General features: G+C 51.1%; 1 protein-coding gene across 1 annotated transcript in view; it reads right to left on the bottom strand.

Moving 5' to 3' along the window:
* Positions 1–16,430, bottom strand: part of RAB11FIP4 (RAB11 family interacting protein 4) — an 80,290-nt gene that overhangs the window by 63,060 nt on the left and 800 nt on the right. Inside the window, exon 2 of the mRNA XM_029211800.1 lies at positions 14,058–14,143. Within this exon, the coding sequence (XP_029067633.1) occupies positions 14,058–14,143 (86 nt within the window). The remainder of the gene's footprint in view (positions 1–14,057; positions 14,144–16,430) is intronic.

Genomic DNA, 16,430 nt, shown 5'->3' with positions numbered 1-16,430 from the left:
TAAAAACAAAATGTACATCCGTGAAGAGGTTTTTGCAATAAGGTAAGATGAAACAGTGCTTTCTGACATGGAACTGGATACCAGGAATGGAAAATCTAAAGGAATGGGGGTTAGTGTGTCCTCAGGAATACTTTCTCCCATATCACTCTTCCAAGCTGAGTTTCTGCCTCTAAATTCAGTCCCTTTCCAGGACTCAGCTGATGTTTACTAGAGCAGATAAAGGTCCTGACGAGCCTCTGCCTGGGTGCCCAACCCCTCACCCAGCTCAGGGGTCCTTTCAGCCTGGATTAAAAATTCCCTTGAGGAAAGCAAGAATATTCCAAGTCACAGCACAGGAAGAAGCCCAGGCAGGGTGTGGTAAAGGCAGCTGTTCTGAAACGGGTTCTGGATGTAAAGTCTTGGCATCGGTGTTGAGAAGGTGCTCAGCTTCCCAGCCCCCAGGGTCAAAGGAGCCCTCTCTTTCCATCTAGGTACAGCGAGTGTGTACAAAGCAGGGGCTGGGCCAGGCTCTGAGGCAGGGACTTGTGCAGTGTCCCTCCTGCCCATCCGCCCTGTGCTGATAATCAAAGAGGCTTGGGGAGGGTCAAAAACCTGGGACACTCACAGAGCCCACAGAAAGTTCCCCTCAAGAATCAGACTTCTCGCCGTGTCTCATGTTATTTCCAGTCATTTTTACTGCCCTGGTCAGGAAGGGAACGCGGCAAGGCCAGGATGGGAACAGCTGTTTATCCCTCTTATAAAATGTCTGGGCATTTTCCCTCAGTCTCAGTGGGTGTGGTTTTCATGCCCTCAGGCCCTGCCTACCCTGGGAGATGGGTCTGACACAGGAGTAGGCCCAATTCTGAGGAATGCCCCGGGGGTGAACCTCCTAGCTGTGCAGGACCAGCCAGCGGGGCAGTAGGGCTGTGGGATGCAGGTGTAGAAGGAAGCCTGGGACATAGACATTGCCTGTCAGTCCCTTGTCAGCAGCCCTGGGGCAAAAAGTATTCAAGTCTCACAATCTGTGCCTTGTGGGCTGAGAGATTCCAGCATTTTCTAGGCAGTGTACTGAGTGCTTTGCTTGTATTATCGTTTCTCGTTTTTTATGATAACCCTATGCAGAAGACACCAATTACAACCTCTGTTTAGCAAGGGAAGAAAGTCAGGCTCAGAGAGGTTAAGTAACTTGCTCAGGATGGTCCACTAGTAAGCGACACGGTCAGGAGTCAAATCCAGGACCCTCAGACCCCAAAGCCAACGCTCTGCCCAAGTTTTTTTTTTTTTTTTTTTTTTTTTTTGGCGGTACGTGGGCCTCTCAGTGCTGTGGCCTCTCCCGTTGCGGAGCACAGGCTCCAGACGCACAGGCTCAGCGGCCATGGCTCACGGGCCCAGCCGCTCCGCGGCATGTGGGATCTTCGCGGACCGGGGCACGAACCCGTGCCCCTTGCATCGGCAGGCAGACCCTCAACCACTGCGCCACCAAGGAAGCCCTCTGCCCAAGTTTAAATCAGCCCTTTGCCTCTGGGCTGGTCTGCCCGTAAGTGCCTACACTCTGAACCAAAGCCTGTGGGAGCCCGTCAGCTTCCCAGTTCCCAGCCTGGTCAGCTGTCCTGTCCTGCACCGGGGCAGTGAGCCCGGCCTGACTTCCCCCAGACACCACGCCCCCGACGAGTCTGCTTAAGGAAAGGAGTGCGGAGGAGAGAAAACACAGCAGTGACAGAGCAGGCGGCGGAGCACGATTCCTGGGAGGGAATGTCTTGTCTGTCACGGTTGCAGACATGTGGAGACGGAAAACCACGAGGGGCTCACCACATGCGGAGGTGACAGCGACTGCTAGAAACAACACTTCCTGGCAGAGGGTGGGAGGGGCAGAAGCAACGGGAGCACCCCCAGGCTCTTTCCACATCTTCCCACGGCACTGAAGGCGCTTGTAGGAGGTGCAGTCAGGCGACCCCAGACCTACTGGATCAGAGCCTGCCTTGTGTTAAGCCCCCGAATGAGTCGTACACACATTAAGGTTTCAGAGCCCAGGTGCAGAGTCAGAGCAAAGAGTCATCCCCCTTTCAGCTCCTTCCTATGCCCTCCCCCCTCCTCCCCACCCAGCACTGAGTGTGGCTTTACAGCCTTTGACCTGAAGGGGGCACCCCTCAACTGCTCCCAGGCGGGAGGAAACCTAGCCCTCTCCTCCCCAGCAGAGCTGAACTTGCACAGCAGAGATGCATCCCTCCAACATGTACCGCCAGCTGCTCCGTGCCGGCACTGTGCTTGGCATGGAGAGCACAGCAGTGAGAGAGGTAGGCACAGCCCTCCACCCACGTGGAGGAGACAGGCAGGACACACGTAGACAGTTAAGAGTGTGGCACACAGCGGCGCAGGCTCTAAAGGAAATGAGCAGGGTGTTGTGACAGTGACAGGGGACTGCTGTAGAGGGGTTCCTTGAGATGAGTGGGAAGGGAAGACTTCTCTGAGGAGGTGACGCTTGTGCTGAAACTTGAATGATGCAAGGGCAGCTGTTCAAAGACTTGAGGACGAGGGTTCTAGGTAGAAGGAACAGCCAGGCAAAGATTAGAAACTAGCTTTGGGGGTTTGAGGAACAGAAAACAGGCCAGTGTGGCTGGAACAGCGAGGATTATGGGGAAGATGGGATGGGACCAGGTCAAAGGTTCAGGCAAAAGTGAAAGCTGGTAGGTCACAGTGAGAAGTTGGGATTTAGGATTTTACCCTAAGAGGACAAGTGATTAGAACATCTTAAGTGGGGGAGTTCTAGGACCTGGTTTAAGAGTTTGAAAGGACACTCTGGCTCTTGTAAGGAGGAAGGGAAGAGAGAGCACGGGTGACCAGGTAGGGGGATGGTGTGAAGCTCTGACGGGGTGTAACGTGGAGGTGGGTGAAGGGGACACCTCGGGATGGATCCTGCAGATAAAACCAACAGGCCTTGCGGATGGGTTGGCTATGGGAGGAAGGAGAGACATTAAGCACAACTCAGTTCTTGGTCCGAGCGGACAGGTGGGTGGCGGTACCAGCTCCTGAGATGGGGAGCCTTTCCGAGAGCTAGGAGGATGGGGCAGCATCAAAGCGCTTTGGGCCAGACAGGTGTGAAACGCCCGCTAGGCGTTAGTACAATTAATGCAGAGGGCGCTGTGGCTCCATACGAGAGTCCGAAGCCAAAGGCAAAATCAGTGGGCCGACAACCTCTTGGGGCCCTCAGGTGATGGTGCACATAGAGCAAGAGGTGGATAAACTATTCCGGATTAACGGAGACTAAAGAGACATGACAACTAAATGTAATGTGTCATCCTGGATTGGATCCGAGATCAGACAGAAAAGCTATAAAAATATTAGGAAACCCTGAATATGGAGTTTATATCAGATAATACATTGCTATATCAGCCACAGGTGATGAGCGTGTTGCGGTTATCTAGGAGGATATCCTTGCTCCTAGGAAGGGTCAAGTATTTAAGGATGAAGTGTCATAATGTCTGCAACTAACTTTCAAATGGTCCAGCCCCCCTCCCCCGCAAAGAAGTGTGTATACAGAGACACACACAAATGCAGAGAACGCAAATTGCCAACATGTTAACAACCGGTGAATCTAGGGTGGCAGATCTATGGGTACTCGTTGCACTGCTCTCACAACTTTCCTGCAAGTTGGAGGAAAAGTACATTTGGTGGGTCTTTGTGAAGTCAGTGTGATCTACTCTCCGTTCTTTGCAGGGCAGCCTGAGCTCTCAGAAGTTTTCAGAACTGGGTGGCAGACGAGGAACTCTCTAAATGAGATTCCTGTTTGGGCTCTGACACATGGAGCCCCCACCCTGCTGACCCAGAGTCCCCGTGGGCCCTTGCAGGCCTCCCTCTGGGAAAGCAGTCATGGCTCACTGGCCACCAAGAATGCTCCCTGCCCGGGCCTGAGAACCCAGGCGGCCCAGTTCTACGGGGGACGGACACCTCCAGCCAGGGCCCCGTAGTCCCGAGTCACTCTCCCCAGAGGATACTTCCGGGGCCATGTGCCAAGGGCAGCCGACATTTGAACACACATGCTGTGCCAGCCATTGGCCATTTTCAAGGTATAAGACTCTTCTCCCCCACCCCGAGCCTCTGCGTTCCATCCTCAGGGAAAAGAAGTGTTGATGTAAACTGACCAGAATCCAGGACGTTGTACGGGTCATGGCTTCGTGGAATCCCGTGAGGAGCTTTAAAAAGTGCTGATGCCTGGGTCCCCCCCCCAGAGGTTCCGGGTTCATTGGTCTGAGGGACAGCTGGGCACCCAGAATCTTAAAAGCTCCCAGAGAATTCTAATATGCCGCAAAGTCTGAGCATTCCTAGCTCAGATCCTTGGCTTGCAACGTTGGGTGTACATTCAAGTTACTTGGGGAGCTTTTAAAAATAGATGAGTGGGAAAAAAAAAAAAAAAATAGATGAGTGGGGCTCCCCTGGTGGCGCAGTGGTTGAGAGTCCGCCTGCCGATGCGGGGGATGCGGGTTCGTGCCCCGGTCTGGGAGGATCCCACGTGCCGTGGAGCGGCTGGGCCCGTGAGCCATGGCCGCTGAGCCTGCGCGTCCGGAGCCTGTGCTCCGCAATAGGAGAGGCCACAACAGTGAGAGGCCCGCGTACCGCAAAAAAAAAAAAAAAAAAAAAAGAGTGTCCTGGAAGTTGGTCTCAGTGGGCCAGCTGAACCCAGCCTTCCTAGGGTCGGGATGGTCAGGGGCAGAAGATGGGGGACAGATGGTCCAGGACAGACCAAGGCAACCATCAACATTGGCTCTGCTTCTGTCCCAGCCACCTTTGGTGTTTAATCAGAGTTTAATTACTTCTCAAAGATATGACTTAAGGATCTTTTTATTCTTACAGAAATTCTCGGGCTTCGAATAAGTAAATTATTCTTTCGTTTGGAAGGAGGAAGGTGTTGGAACAGAAATAAAAAAACCCAAAAAACTGGGGCCATATATGAGAGGAAAGGATCAAGTAAGGCCCCTCCCTGAGCTAGGAAACACCCTCCCCCCTCCCCTTACCAGCATAAGCATGGTGCCACCACCTACACCTTCACCAGCACAGCTGAATCAGAGGCTGTCAAGAAAAGTATTTTTAGAATTTAAAAGTATCATTGTTGCAAAAGTGGTTTTAGAAATGCTTGCTTCAAAATGGATGAAATTAAGCAATGGTGGACTTGGACCTTCAGGCCCTACATACCCCCAGGCCAGCTCTGGAGAGAAGCTCAGGGCAGATTTTTAAAAACTGTTCTGGCAAGACTGGAGGTTGACCAAGCTCCTTCTGATTATGAGCAGAAGAGCCAGGTTGGGCTCAGGCTGATGCCCTCATTCCCAGCAAACCCCGGTTTGTTTTGGCCTCCGGGGACCCCTTAAGCATAACCTTGTCAAGAGCTTCTGGTTCCCGCGAGGTGAGTTGGGCGGGAGGGAGGGTAAGAGGGGCTGAGGGGAAGAAGGAAAACTGGATCCTTATCTCACCACAGACATCAAAATTCACTCTGTGGATCAAAGCTTTAAACATGAAAACCAAATACATAAAATAAAAATAAAACAGAATATAGTGTCACAGCCTTGGGTAGGAAAGTTTTCTATGCAGTACACCAAAGGCAGAAGCCGCAACGGAAAAGATTGAGTTGGCTCTAAAAACCTTTTAGATTTGCTGTCATAAACAAAGTTAAAAAGAAATGACAAGCTGAAAAAATATTTGTGAGGTATGTCCAAAAGTTATTATTTCTAGTTGTTTTACATCAATGGGAATGAATACATCTATGGAAATGAGGGTGAAGGATGTGGGTGGGCAATTAATGAAGAAAGAACTCCTGGTGACCAATAAAGGCAATTTAAGAAGTTCAACCATATTATAATTCAAAGGAGCAATCCTAATTTTAGCCTGTCAATGAGAAAGATTTGAGAAAGCAGAACAGCCAGTAAACAAAGGGTAGGAGGAATCTGACACGATCCTGATGAAAGATTAATTGAGACAACTTTTCTGGAAAGGAATTTGACAGATGTATTAGAAATTTTAAGATTTGTATCCTTTTGATAAAACGGTTTCCACCTATCGGAATTTATCTTAAAGGTTGGCAAACCTTTTCCGTAAAGGGCAGATAGTAAACAGTTTAGGCTCTGTGGCAGCCACTCAACTCTGCCACTGTGATGGGAAAGCAGACACACAAGGGTGAGCAGATGGGCGTGGCCATGTTCCAATAAAACTTTATTTACAAAAACAAGCTGCTAGATTTGGCCCATGGGAACTGTCGTTTGCCAACCTCTGGCTTGCTCTAAAACAATAAGTGCTTCTGTGGGGAACAATTTAGCTACAAGAGTGTTTAAAACACTGCTTTTGTTAATCCCCCAAAGTAGGTTAAGAAAAAAAAAAATTACATATATATATGACCAATAATAAGGAACTGGTAAATAAATGTGGTTGTCTTCTTGCAATGAAATATCATGCAGCTATTTAAATTTATGCAGAAAAAAAGAATATGGCTGCATTGTTATATAGATTAAGCAGGCTAGAAAATAGTTTGTAATTGAACTATTAGAACTAATAAGGGAGTTTAGTAAGGTCGTCATGACAAGATCAACACCAAAAATCAAAACGTCTCCTAGACACTTAGCCATAACGAATTAGAAAATATCATGGCAAAAAGATCCTACATGTAACAGCAACAGAAATTCTAAAATAGAGTCATCCTATGAAGAAATGTGCAAAACCTATTTGAGAAAATCATAACACTTTCCTGAAGGGCATAAAAGAAGGCCAGAAAAGATGAAGAGATTTACTATGTTCTCGGATGAGAGAATTCAACACTGTAAAAAAGCCAGTTCCCTTCCACTGATGTACAAATTTCAAACAAAATCCCTAGCAGGATTTTAAATGAATTTCGACAAAAAAGAGTATTCTGGAAGAGAAAATATGTAAGGATAACAAAAAAATTTTTAAAAATAAAGAATGATGAGGGAGGCTTTCTCTATCAGATATCACACGGTAAAGCAAGGGTAACTGAAACTGGCTTAGAAACAGGTAGACAAAGAGATCAATACAACAGACCAGAGTCCAGAAAGAGACCCACGTTATACGGCAATTTAGCTCACGATAAAGGGGTGAGATTTCAAATAAGTGGAGAACGAGGGACTATTCCACAGCAGGAATGTGAACAGCTGGCAACATTTGGAACATAAAAATGCCAGATATTATCCTCACCAAAACCAAAAATAAGCTTCTGGTGGGTCAAAGAGCTAAACATAAACACTTTTTGTCTAAAAGTATTTGAAAAACATATACAGGAGAATAGTATGTTTATAACCTTGAGGTAAAGAAGGCACCACATAATACACAAAACGTAAATGGCATAAAAGGACTGATAATGACGACATCCGAACTTTAAAATTCTGTGCAATAAAAGACACCCAAACCAAAATTAAAATATAAGCAAAATGCATAGACTGACAGAATATATAGAGATTTTGTGTATATAGATTTCATATAAATCAATAAGGAAAAGACAACCCAGGGACTTCCCTGGTGGTCCAGTGGCTAGGGCTCTGCGCTTCCACTGCAGGGGGCACAGGTTCAATCCATGGTCGGGGAACTAAGATCCCACATGCTGTGAGGCAAGGCCCTCCAAAAAAAAAAAAGGCAAAAAAAAAAAAAGGAAAAGACAACCCAACAGAAAATGAGCAAGGACTATAAAGAGGCAATTAACAAAAGAAGAAATCCACAGGCCCAGTGAACAGAAGGAACGATGGTCTCCTTCACCATAAACAGCAACACAGATGAAAGTGAGAGTGAGTTTTCCTCCATCAGACTGGTGAGCGGGAGAAGGCAGGGGAGAGGAGTAGAAGGGGGGCCTGTAGGTAGATGGAGGACTTCCAGGACTGGCAAAGGGCTGAGAATCCGGGCACTCTCTCATCTACTGTTGGATGATACAATTGGTACCGTCTTTTTGGAAGAAAAATTTGGCCCCATCGATTAAAAAATAAAATCTGCATACCCTTCGATAGAGCAATTCCATCTCTAGATTTCAAATCCTAGAAATACTCAGAGAAACGATCTATGGTGCGTGGATAAGGATGTTCGCTATGGGCACTGTGCTGGGTGCGAAGGAGATGAACTCAGCTCGAGCTCTGCCACCACCAGGTGAAAATGGTGTCGCCGTGTGGGGAACATGGAGCTGTCCTGGAGGGTGAGATTAAGGCAGGGATGACAGAGGGCACAGGGCCCCAGGGAAGCCCGGCACAGGCCCCACTCCAGGCTGGGGGCAGAGGGAACTAGAGAGGGCTTCCTGGAGGAGGAGGTACCTACTTAAGTACCTCTGCTTAAACGATGAGCAGAAGTTATCCCAGGGACAGTGGGTGGGAGGCCATCCCAGGAGAAAGAAGAACTTGTGCAAAGTCTGGGAGGCAAGAGAGAACAGGGTCTTTTCATTAAATAAGGAGCAACTGGGTGTCACCAATTTCGGGGTGTGAGAAGTGTGGCAGTGAGAGGTGAGGCTGGAGAAGTGGTGGATTTTATCCCACTGGTGATGAGGGGGCCACCGAAGTGGGAGTGGTGACACTCCTTAGGAAGATCCTGAGGCGACTGTGGGATGTGGGTCTGGAGAGAGAAGGGCTGGGGACGATGAGGGGCCAGGAGTCAGCAGAGGGAGAGGGAGGAGGGGTGAGTGGGGACCAGAGGACTCAGGCTGGCTGGATGTGGGGCATCAAGGATGACTTTCTGCCTTAGGGGCTCGATGATGGTGACACCATTCGCTGGGATGGTGGTTACACAGGAGGAGAACCAGGTGGCCTGACACCCTATTCATTTTATGGGGTTCCCTATTAACCAGCCCACGTGGGAGGACGACCCAGGATCTCACATGAGGGCTTATGAGTCAGATTTCATCCCACTGCCCCCTTGCCTTTAAGGCCCGAGGGTGGGGCTCTCTGTGACTGCCCATGTCCCCACCCTACAGAGACCTCTACACCATAAGGTCTGGGAGCTGCACAAAGGGAGCGCAGTAGCAGCCCGCTAAGTGGGCCAGCCTCACGATGGACTCCCAGGGCGTTTCCTGAGACCTCAGCCTTGGGATGCCAACCCATGGACCCCTGCGACACCCAGCACCCCCCTGACCAAACTCAAATCCACCTGCATCAGAAAACTTGCCAACAGTTGGGTTTACCAAGCCCTTTTTGCGCCAGGGCGCTGCAGGCTCTAAGGACACAGGCAGGGTGACATCCAGTGAGTTCAAGAGCTGGTGGGATGGTGGGGCAGATGGCCAATAGGCACGAAAAGATGCTCATCATTGCTAAGTATTCGAGAAATGCAAATCAAAAGTACAGTGAGGGCCTCCCTGGTGGCGCAGTGGTTGAGAGTCTGCCTGCCGATGCAGGGGACACGGGTTTGAGCCCTGGTCTGGGAGGATCCCACATGCCGTGGAGCAACTGGGCCCGTGAGCCACAACTACTGAGCCTGCGCATCTGGAGCCTGTGCTCTGCAACGAGAGGCCGCGATGGTGAGAGGCCCGCGCACCGCAATGAAGAGTGGCCCCCGCTCGCCGCAACTAGAGAAAGCCCTCGCACAGAAATGAAGACCCAACACAGCCATAAATAAATAAATAAATAAATAAATAAAACTACAGTGAGGTACCACCTCACACTGGTCAGAATGGCCATCATTCAAAAGTCTACAAATGATAAATGCTGGAGAAGGTGTGGAGAAAAGGGAACCCTCCTACACTGTTGGTGGGAATGTAAATCAGTACAGCCACTATGGAGAACAGTATGGAGGTTCCTCAAAAAACTAAACATAGAGTTGCCATATGATCCAGCAATCCCACTTCTGGGCATATACCCAGACAAAACTATAATTCGGAAAGATACACGCACCCCTATGTTCACAGCAGCACTATTTACAATAGCCAAGACATGGAAGCCACCTAAATGTCCATCAACAGATAAACGGATAAAGTAGATGTGGTATATATAAACAATGGAATACTACTTAGCCAGAAAAAGAATGAAATAATGCCATTTGCAGCAACACACATGGACCTAGAGATTATCCTTCTACGTGAAGGAAGTCAGAAAGAGAAAGACAAGTACCATATGATATCACTTATATGTGGAATCTAAAATATGACACAAATGAACCTAGCTATGAAACAGTAACAAACTCACAGACATAGAGAACAGAGTTGCGGTTGCCAAGGGGGAGGTGAGGCGGGGGAGGGATGGATCGGGAGTTTGGGATTAGCAGATGCAAACTATTACATATAGGAAGGATAAACAACAAGGTCCTACTGTAGAGCACAGGGAACTATATTCAATATCCTGTGATAAACCATAATGGAAAAGAAATGAAAAAGAATATACATATGTAGAACTGAATCACTTTGCTGTACAGCAGGGAACACAACATTGTAAATCAACTATCCTTCAATTAGAAAAAAAAGAGCTGGTGGGATGCAGGTCCACCTACCCAGACTTGCAGTCTGGAGAGCAGGCCCAGAGCGCCTGTGGTGATAGCTGGTTTGTGGGGGTTTGGGTTCCAGGGGCCTGGAAGAGGGGTGAATGGGGTGGGTGCCCTCAGGCTGCCGGGTTTGCATCTGTTTACTAACCAGCACCGCGGAGTGTTTCATTACTTCACTACTTTAACTATGACCCTCTCGTCAAGTGTTGACGTCAGAGGTCCCTGCCCCACCCTGGGGGTGGGGGGAGGCATGCTCCTGTGGTCCCATCGGGCATCATCCTTGCTTGGTCCCAAACCACTCCTCCCCTAGCAGCACCTGGGAAGCCCAAGTAATGATCCAGGCTCCCTCTGCTTGGCTGGTCTCAAGCTGACCCCTAGGGGACAGCTGGGACACAGCAGGACCCTGAGGGCTGAGCCTGCAGGATGAGTACGTGCCCCAGGCAGGCCCCCTCAGCTCCCCGCAACCTGAGGAGCTATGGTCTCGCCCCTCGTGGCCTTTAGCCAAATGGAACCCAAAGCTGCCCAGAGCTGCCCAGACGGTGCAGGAGCCTGAGCACGGAGGGATTCATTCACACCACGGGGCCCCCAGGCCTTTTCAGCCCCTCACTGTGGGAGCCCACTGGTCTGGCAGGCTGGCTTTGCGCTCTGCCCCCTCAGCCCTCCCAGCACCGAGGAGCCCGTCGTGAGGAACAGAGCCCCGGCCCCCCACGCTGCCCACCGGGCGCTCACGGACAAGGCTGCCCAGCGTGTCCAGGGATCAACAGCCACCTCGCTGGGCTCCGACCACCCGAGCCACCTGTAAGGGCCAGACAGGTCGGGGGCAGAAAAGAGTTCACAAGGAGAGGCTTACACCTAAAGTCCTGAGACAGGAGATGAGGGGGGCACTGGGGTTGCTGGGATTCGACCGACCTGATCTTTCTGCTTTTCTGTAACCTCCACATGTTGTATTGTGGAGAAAACAATATTGCTTTAAAAGAAGAGCACTCTTGGGACTTCCTTGGTGGCGCAGTGGTTAAGAATCCGCCTGCCAGTGCAGGGGACACGGGTTCGAGCCCTGGTCCGGGAAGATCCCACATGCCGCGGAGCAATTAAGCCCGTGCGCCACAGCTATCAGCACCATTTCTCACACGAATCTCTAAGACACGGCACTGGGAGGAAGGGGATTCTCACATATTAGCAGCCTGTTTTCTCACTGAATTTTCACAAGACGGGTATGGCGAGCCCTGTTTTACAGGCTCTGAGGAGTTGAGAGTAACGTGCCTGGGTTTGCAGGGCTCATCAGTGGCCAAAGCGGGGTATGGACCCAGTTCTGAATGGTCCCACAGCCCACCTCGTTACCCCATTTCCTGTTCAGTCCACGAGGGCCCCGCTCCAAGACTCCCAGGACACTCTCAGTGTTCGTCCTGCATTGGGGTCCTCTGCTCTGGTCCTGGTCCCATCAGTCAGGCCCAAATGCATCTTCACCCCACATCTGCTGCCCTTTGAGGCAGGCCTGGAGCCCTCACTGCTGGCCTCTGCACCTCTTGGAGCCCAGCTCTCTTCACTCATCCCTGAGGGCACAGCACCCTGGGGTCCAACCACCTGAGACCTATCTTGGAGGCCCTGGTACCCGGCTTGGGTCTCTGCCACCTTTGAGGCTTGGCTTTCTGTAACACCATTTTGCTGGGCAGCTCTGGGCATTAGGGCCCTGTCAAGCGGAAAAAAAAAAAAAAAAAGCACAACCTAAAAGTCAAGAATTATGGGTTTTTTTGGCTGCGCGATGGCATGGCATGTGGGATCTTAGTTCCAAGACCAGGGATCAAACCTGCGCTCCCTGCAGTGGAAGCACGGAGTCTTAACCACTGGACCTCCAGGGAAGTCCCAAGAATTATGTTTTATTTGGCAGACTTACTGAGGACTTACGCCCAGGCAGATAGCTCTAAGGTACTGTTCCTAAGACGTAAGGAAGGAGCCAGGATATACAGGAGTTTTGCAAAAAAAACCAGGTAGTCAAAACATCAAAAGCTTACTATTAATTTAAGAAAAACAGACATCTCAAGTTAATGAATTTAGCACTTTTCTCTGTACGGGAAGATGCAAGAGTCTGGGCTCACTGAAATCATTCCTTTATGCACCTTAGCTCTCTAGGGCCAGTACCCTGTTTTCTCCATCCTGAATCCCCTCAGGGGGCACCGTTTGAGGGTGGGGGCAGCAGCTGCAGTGGCTGATGGCTTCATGGCCACAACATCCTTTGTTACTGATATGGCAACCTACATTCTTCATCCACAGCCCCCTGTAGGGACCCCCTCCCCCAGTCCCAGCCCTGAGCTCACCACCCAGCCGGATCCCAAGAAGTATGCCATTGGCCAAAGTGACCTCTGGGGTCCTGGGCCTCCTTCAGCTATAGAAAAGACTCATGTCTGGGGTCAGATGAGGCACCAACCAGAGGGTGGAGAAGAGGTTTTGGAGCTAAGCCTGGATGACAAACCAAGACGATCCTCTTCCAGCCCTTCTGGCGGGCTGTCTCCGCCAGAAGGGACCCTAGGGACTGTCAGTACAGGCATCGTGAACTGTATTCGTCTGTGAGATGACTCTGCAAGGGTTTGGGAAAACGATGAAAGTTTCATAATAAACAAACCATCAGGTGATGATGACACAGAGCCATGGGGACTGTGGTCCTTGCCCCACTTCCTGGAACAGAGCTCCTAAAACCCTTGGAACTTCCTGAGCGATAGGAGTGACTTTTATTATTCATAAGGAGTCCCTTTCAACCCCACCTGAGTTCATGCTAATGAGGTGACTCAGGTGGGATCCCCAGAGAGCCACAGGATGGGGCTGGTCACACCACAAAGACCAAACTGGTGATTTGAAGTGGGGAACTTTAAGCCCCACCCACGCCCACCTACAGGAGGTGAGAGGGCTGCAGATGGGGTCATACAAACTCTAGAGCAATGAGACCCGGAGCTTCCGGGTTGGTGACACACTGCCGTGCAGGGACGTGGTGCCCCTGGAGAGTGCCCCCGCCTCCCGGCCACATACCTTGCCCCGTGCGTCTTTCCTGAATTGTATCCCTTATAATAAAGCAATAATCATAAACAGAGTGCTTTCCTGAGTTCTGTGAGCTGTTCTAGTGAACTACGGAACCTGAGGGGGGTTGCGAGAACCCTGCATTTGTAGCTGGCCCCAGCAGAAGTGCAGGTAGCCTGGGTGCCCCGTCTGTGGCTGCTCCCAAGCGGGGCTAAGGCTCTGGCCCTGGGGCCTGCACCACCACCTCTGGGCAGTTAGTGTCAGGAGTGGATTGGATTGCTGGACATCCAGCTGGTGTTGGAGAAAAGAGAAAAATTGTCTCCCTGCCTGCTGTTGACCTCGAGCCTGCCACCTTCCCTCTGGAGCTCAGCTTCTCCTTGGGACCTCAGAGCGGGGGAAGGTGCCCTGTGAGGACTCCCAGACCCTACACCCTCTGCTGTGGCTTCCCAAGGGTCTGCACTGCTCCAGTTCCAAAATCTCTTTCTTGACTTTGAAGCCAAAGGGCCCTCAGAGGGGGCTCTGGGGTCTCCCTGACACCAAAAAGGTGAAGCAAAGGCAAGAAGACGGAAGACCAAGCAGGGTAAGGCGGGCGGCTGGAGGCTCCCCATCCCTTCCGCGGTGGCCGCCCCTCTCACCTGCACGCAGTCTGGGATCTCCAGCGCGCAGGGCAGTGTCCCAGCACTCTCCACGGCCAGCACATCCTTCAGCAGCTCCTCACAGCCTGTGGATGGACAGACAGACAGTGGAGGGTCAGAGCCTCAGCTCAGCCCGGCAGCTTTGCTTCTTTTTTTTTTTTTTGCAGGATCTTAGTTCCCTGACCAGGGATTGAACTTGGGCCCTTGGCAGTGAACGCACAGAGTCTTCTTAACCACTGGACTGCCAGGGAATTCCCTGGGCAGCTTTGCTTCTGATGAGTAAGCCTTGGCTGGGTAAGGCTGCAGGGAGGCAACGGCCCCGAGTCTCCAAGAGACCAGCTGATCATTCAGGGCCAGAGATGGGGCACCCAGTCCACAGAGAAGCCAGTCCAGGGCCAGGCAGAGGGAGCCGAGACAGGTCCTTGCCCTCCAGACGTTCTTCCACTGGGACTAACAGCATCAGGGAACACACAGAAGACAGACTCCCAGTTGCGGAGGGGAGGCTGGGGCAAAGAGAATCCAGGAGGCCTTCCTGGAGGAGGGGATATAAGAACATACTCCCTGCCTGGCTCACAGGGACTCCAAACACACACAGTCCAGGGCTGCGAGGCTGAGGCCCTCTGCAACCCTGCAACTCCAGAACATGGAAGGCCACCTTCAGGATGGCGCTACTTGCTGCAGACTCATTACACAGCTGGCTTCCCTCCCCTGAACAAATGCCCCCAAATCGTAATGGACAAAGGAGGTGTGATATTGTGATTTATAAGAAAATAGGTATTTGGCCTTCATTCACAGTTTGTAACTCACAGCTCCCAAAACCCTCAGAATTTCCTAAGTGTTGAGAGTGACAAAGGTATCTTTTTATGTTAAGGAGGTGACTTGTGGACCCACCTAAGGATGGGGGCTGGTTGCCAAGAGAACCAACCAGGTGATTAGAGGGCTGGACCTTTCAGTCCCAACCTCTGACCTCTGACCTCCAGGGAGCAGTGAGGGCCTGGAGGTTGGATCAATCGCCAATGTCCAGTGATTTAATTGATCACGACTATGATGAAGGCGCCACAGAAACCCAAAAGGACCAGGTTCAGAGAGCTTCTGGGTTGGTGAACACATGGAGATTTGGGGAGAATGGTGCCCTCCGAGAGAGCATGGCTGACCTGCACCTTTCCCCACACCTTGCCCCACGCACCGCTTCCATCTGCCTGTTCCTGAGTCGTATCCTTTTGCAATAAGCCAGTAATCTAGTGAGTAAAATGTTTCTCTGAGTTCTGTGAGTCACTCTAGCAAATTAATCCAACCCAAGGAGGGGGTCGTGGGAACCTCTGACTTACAGCCGGTTGGTCAGAAGCATAGGTAACAGCCTGGGCTTGTGATGGGCTTCTGAAATGGGGGTGGGGAAACAGTCTTATAGGACTGAGCCCTTAACCTGTGGAATCTGACGCTACCTCCAGGTAGACGGTGTCAGAATTGAGCTGAATTCTCCTCGGACACCCTGCTGGTGTGAGAAAATTGTTTGTTGGCATGGAAGGAACCCCTCACCTCCACACATTGGAACTGGTCTCAGAACAGCAAACAGGAGGTCAGACCTGCAGAGCGCCAGCACAGGGACATGCCGGGCACAGTTAGTGGCAGCCCTACTGAGTCAAGCAACCCCATTCAGAAACCTTTCCTGGGGCTGCCGTGCACAGTCCCCCCAACCTCTCTGCTCACTTCCTTTCGCCCCTCACTTCTATGCAAGGAATTTCTGCTTCCTTCCCACCCTCCCAGACTCTGAGGGAGCCCACAGGGAAGGCTCCGTGCTGCCCTGAGCCACACAGACAGGGAAACATGGCATCCTCCACAGATAACAGCAAGGCCCGGGGACTTCCAGACGTAAACTGTGTTCTCCTCACAGGCTGGTGAGCTGGACCACTCCCTCCAGATGAACACTTCAGTAGCGAGTGGCCACACTCTGATTCCTGCAGGCGTCTCATAACTGCCTTTGAGTGGGGGGAAAACGAGAGGGATTTTTATATTCCCCCCTAAAGGGAAGACAGGAAGGAATTTGGAGGAGTTAGAAAGAGGGAGTGGGGAGGAAACAAATGAAGGAAATTCAGAACAGAGGCAGGGAGGTGAGGGGACCAGCTCTGAACTGTCCTCGTTCAAAACTGAAGCCTGTGTTTTGGGAAACTCCTCAGGAGTCCGATCATCCTTGAGGGAGATGACTTCCCTCAGGAGAGGGAGGGGGAGAGAGGAGAGGAGGGGAGGGGAGAGGAGGGGAGGGGAGGGGGGGTGCGCGGGGGGGGGGTTGGCACGGAGGAGGGTCGTGTAGGGATTGCGTTCATTTGTCTCCTCCCCACTCCCTCTTTCTAACTCCTCCAAATTCCTTCCTGTCTT

The sequence above is a fragment of the Monodon monoceros genome, unplaced genomic scaffold (assembly GCF_005190385.1).
Source record: "Monodon monoceros isolate NGI ecotype Baffin Bay Population unplaced genomic scaffold, NGI_Narwhal_1 Super_Scaffold_9, whole genome shotgun sequence".
Classification (NCBI taxonomy): Eukaryota; Metazoa; Chordata; class Mammalia; order Artiodactyla; family Monodontidae; genus Monodon; species Monodon monoceros.
Note: the sequence above shows the minus strand (reverse complement) of the source record. Positions and strands in the feature narration are given on the sequence as shown.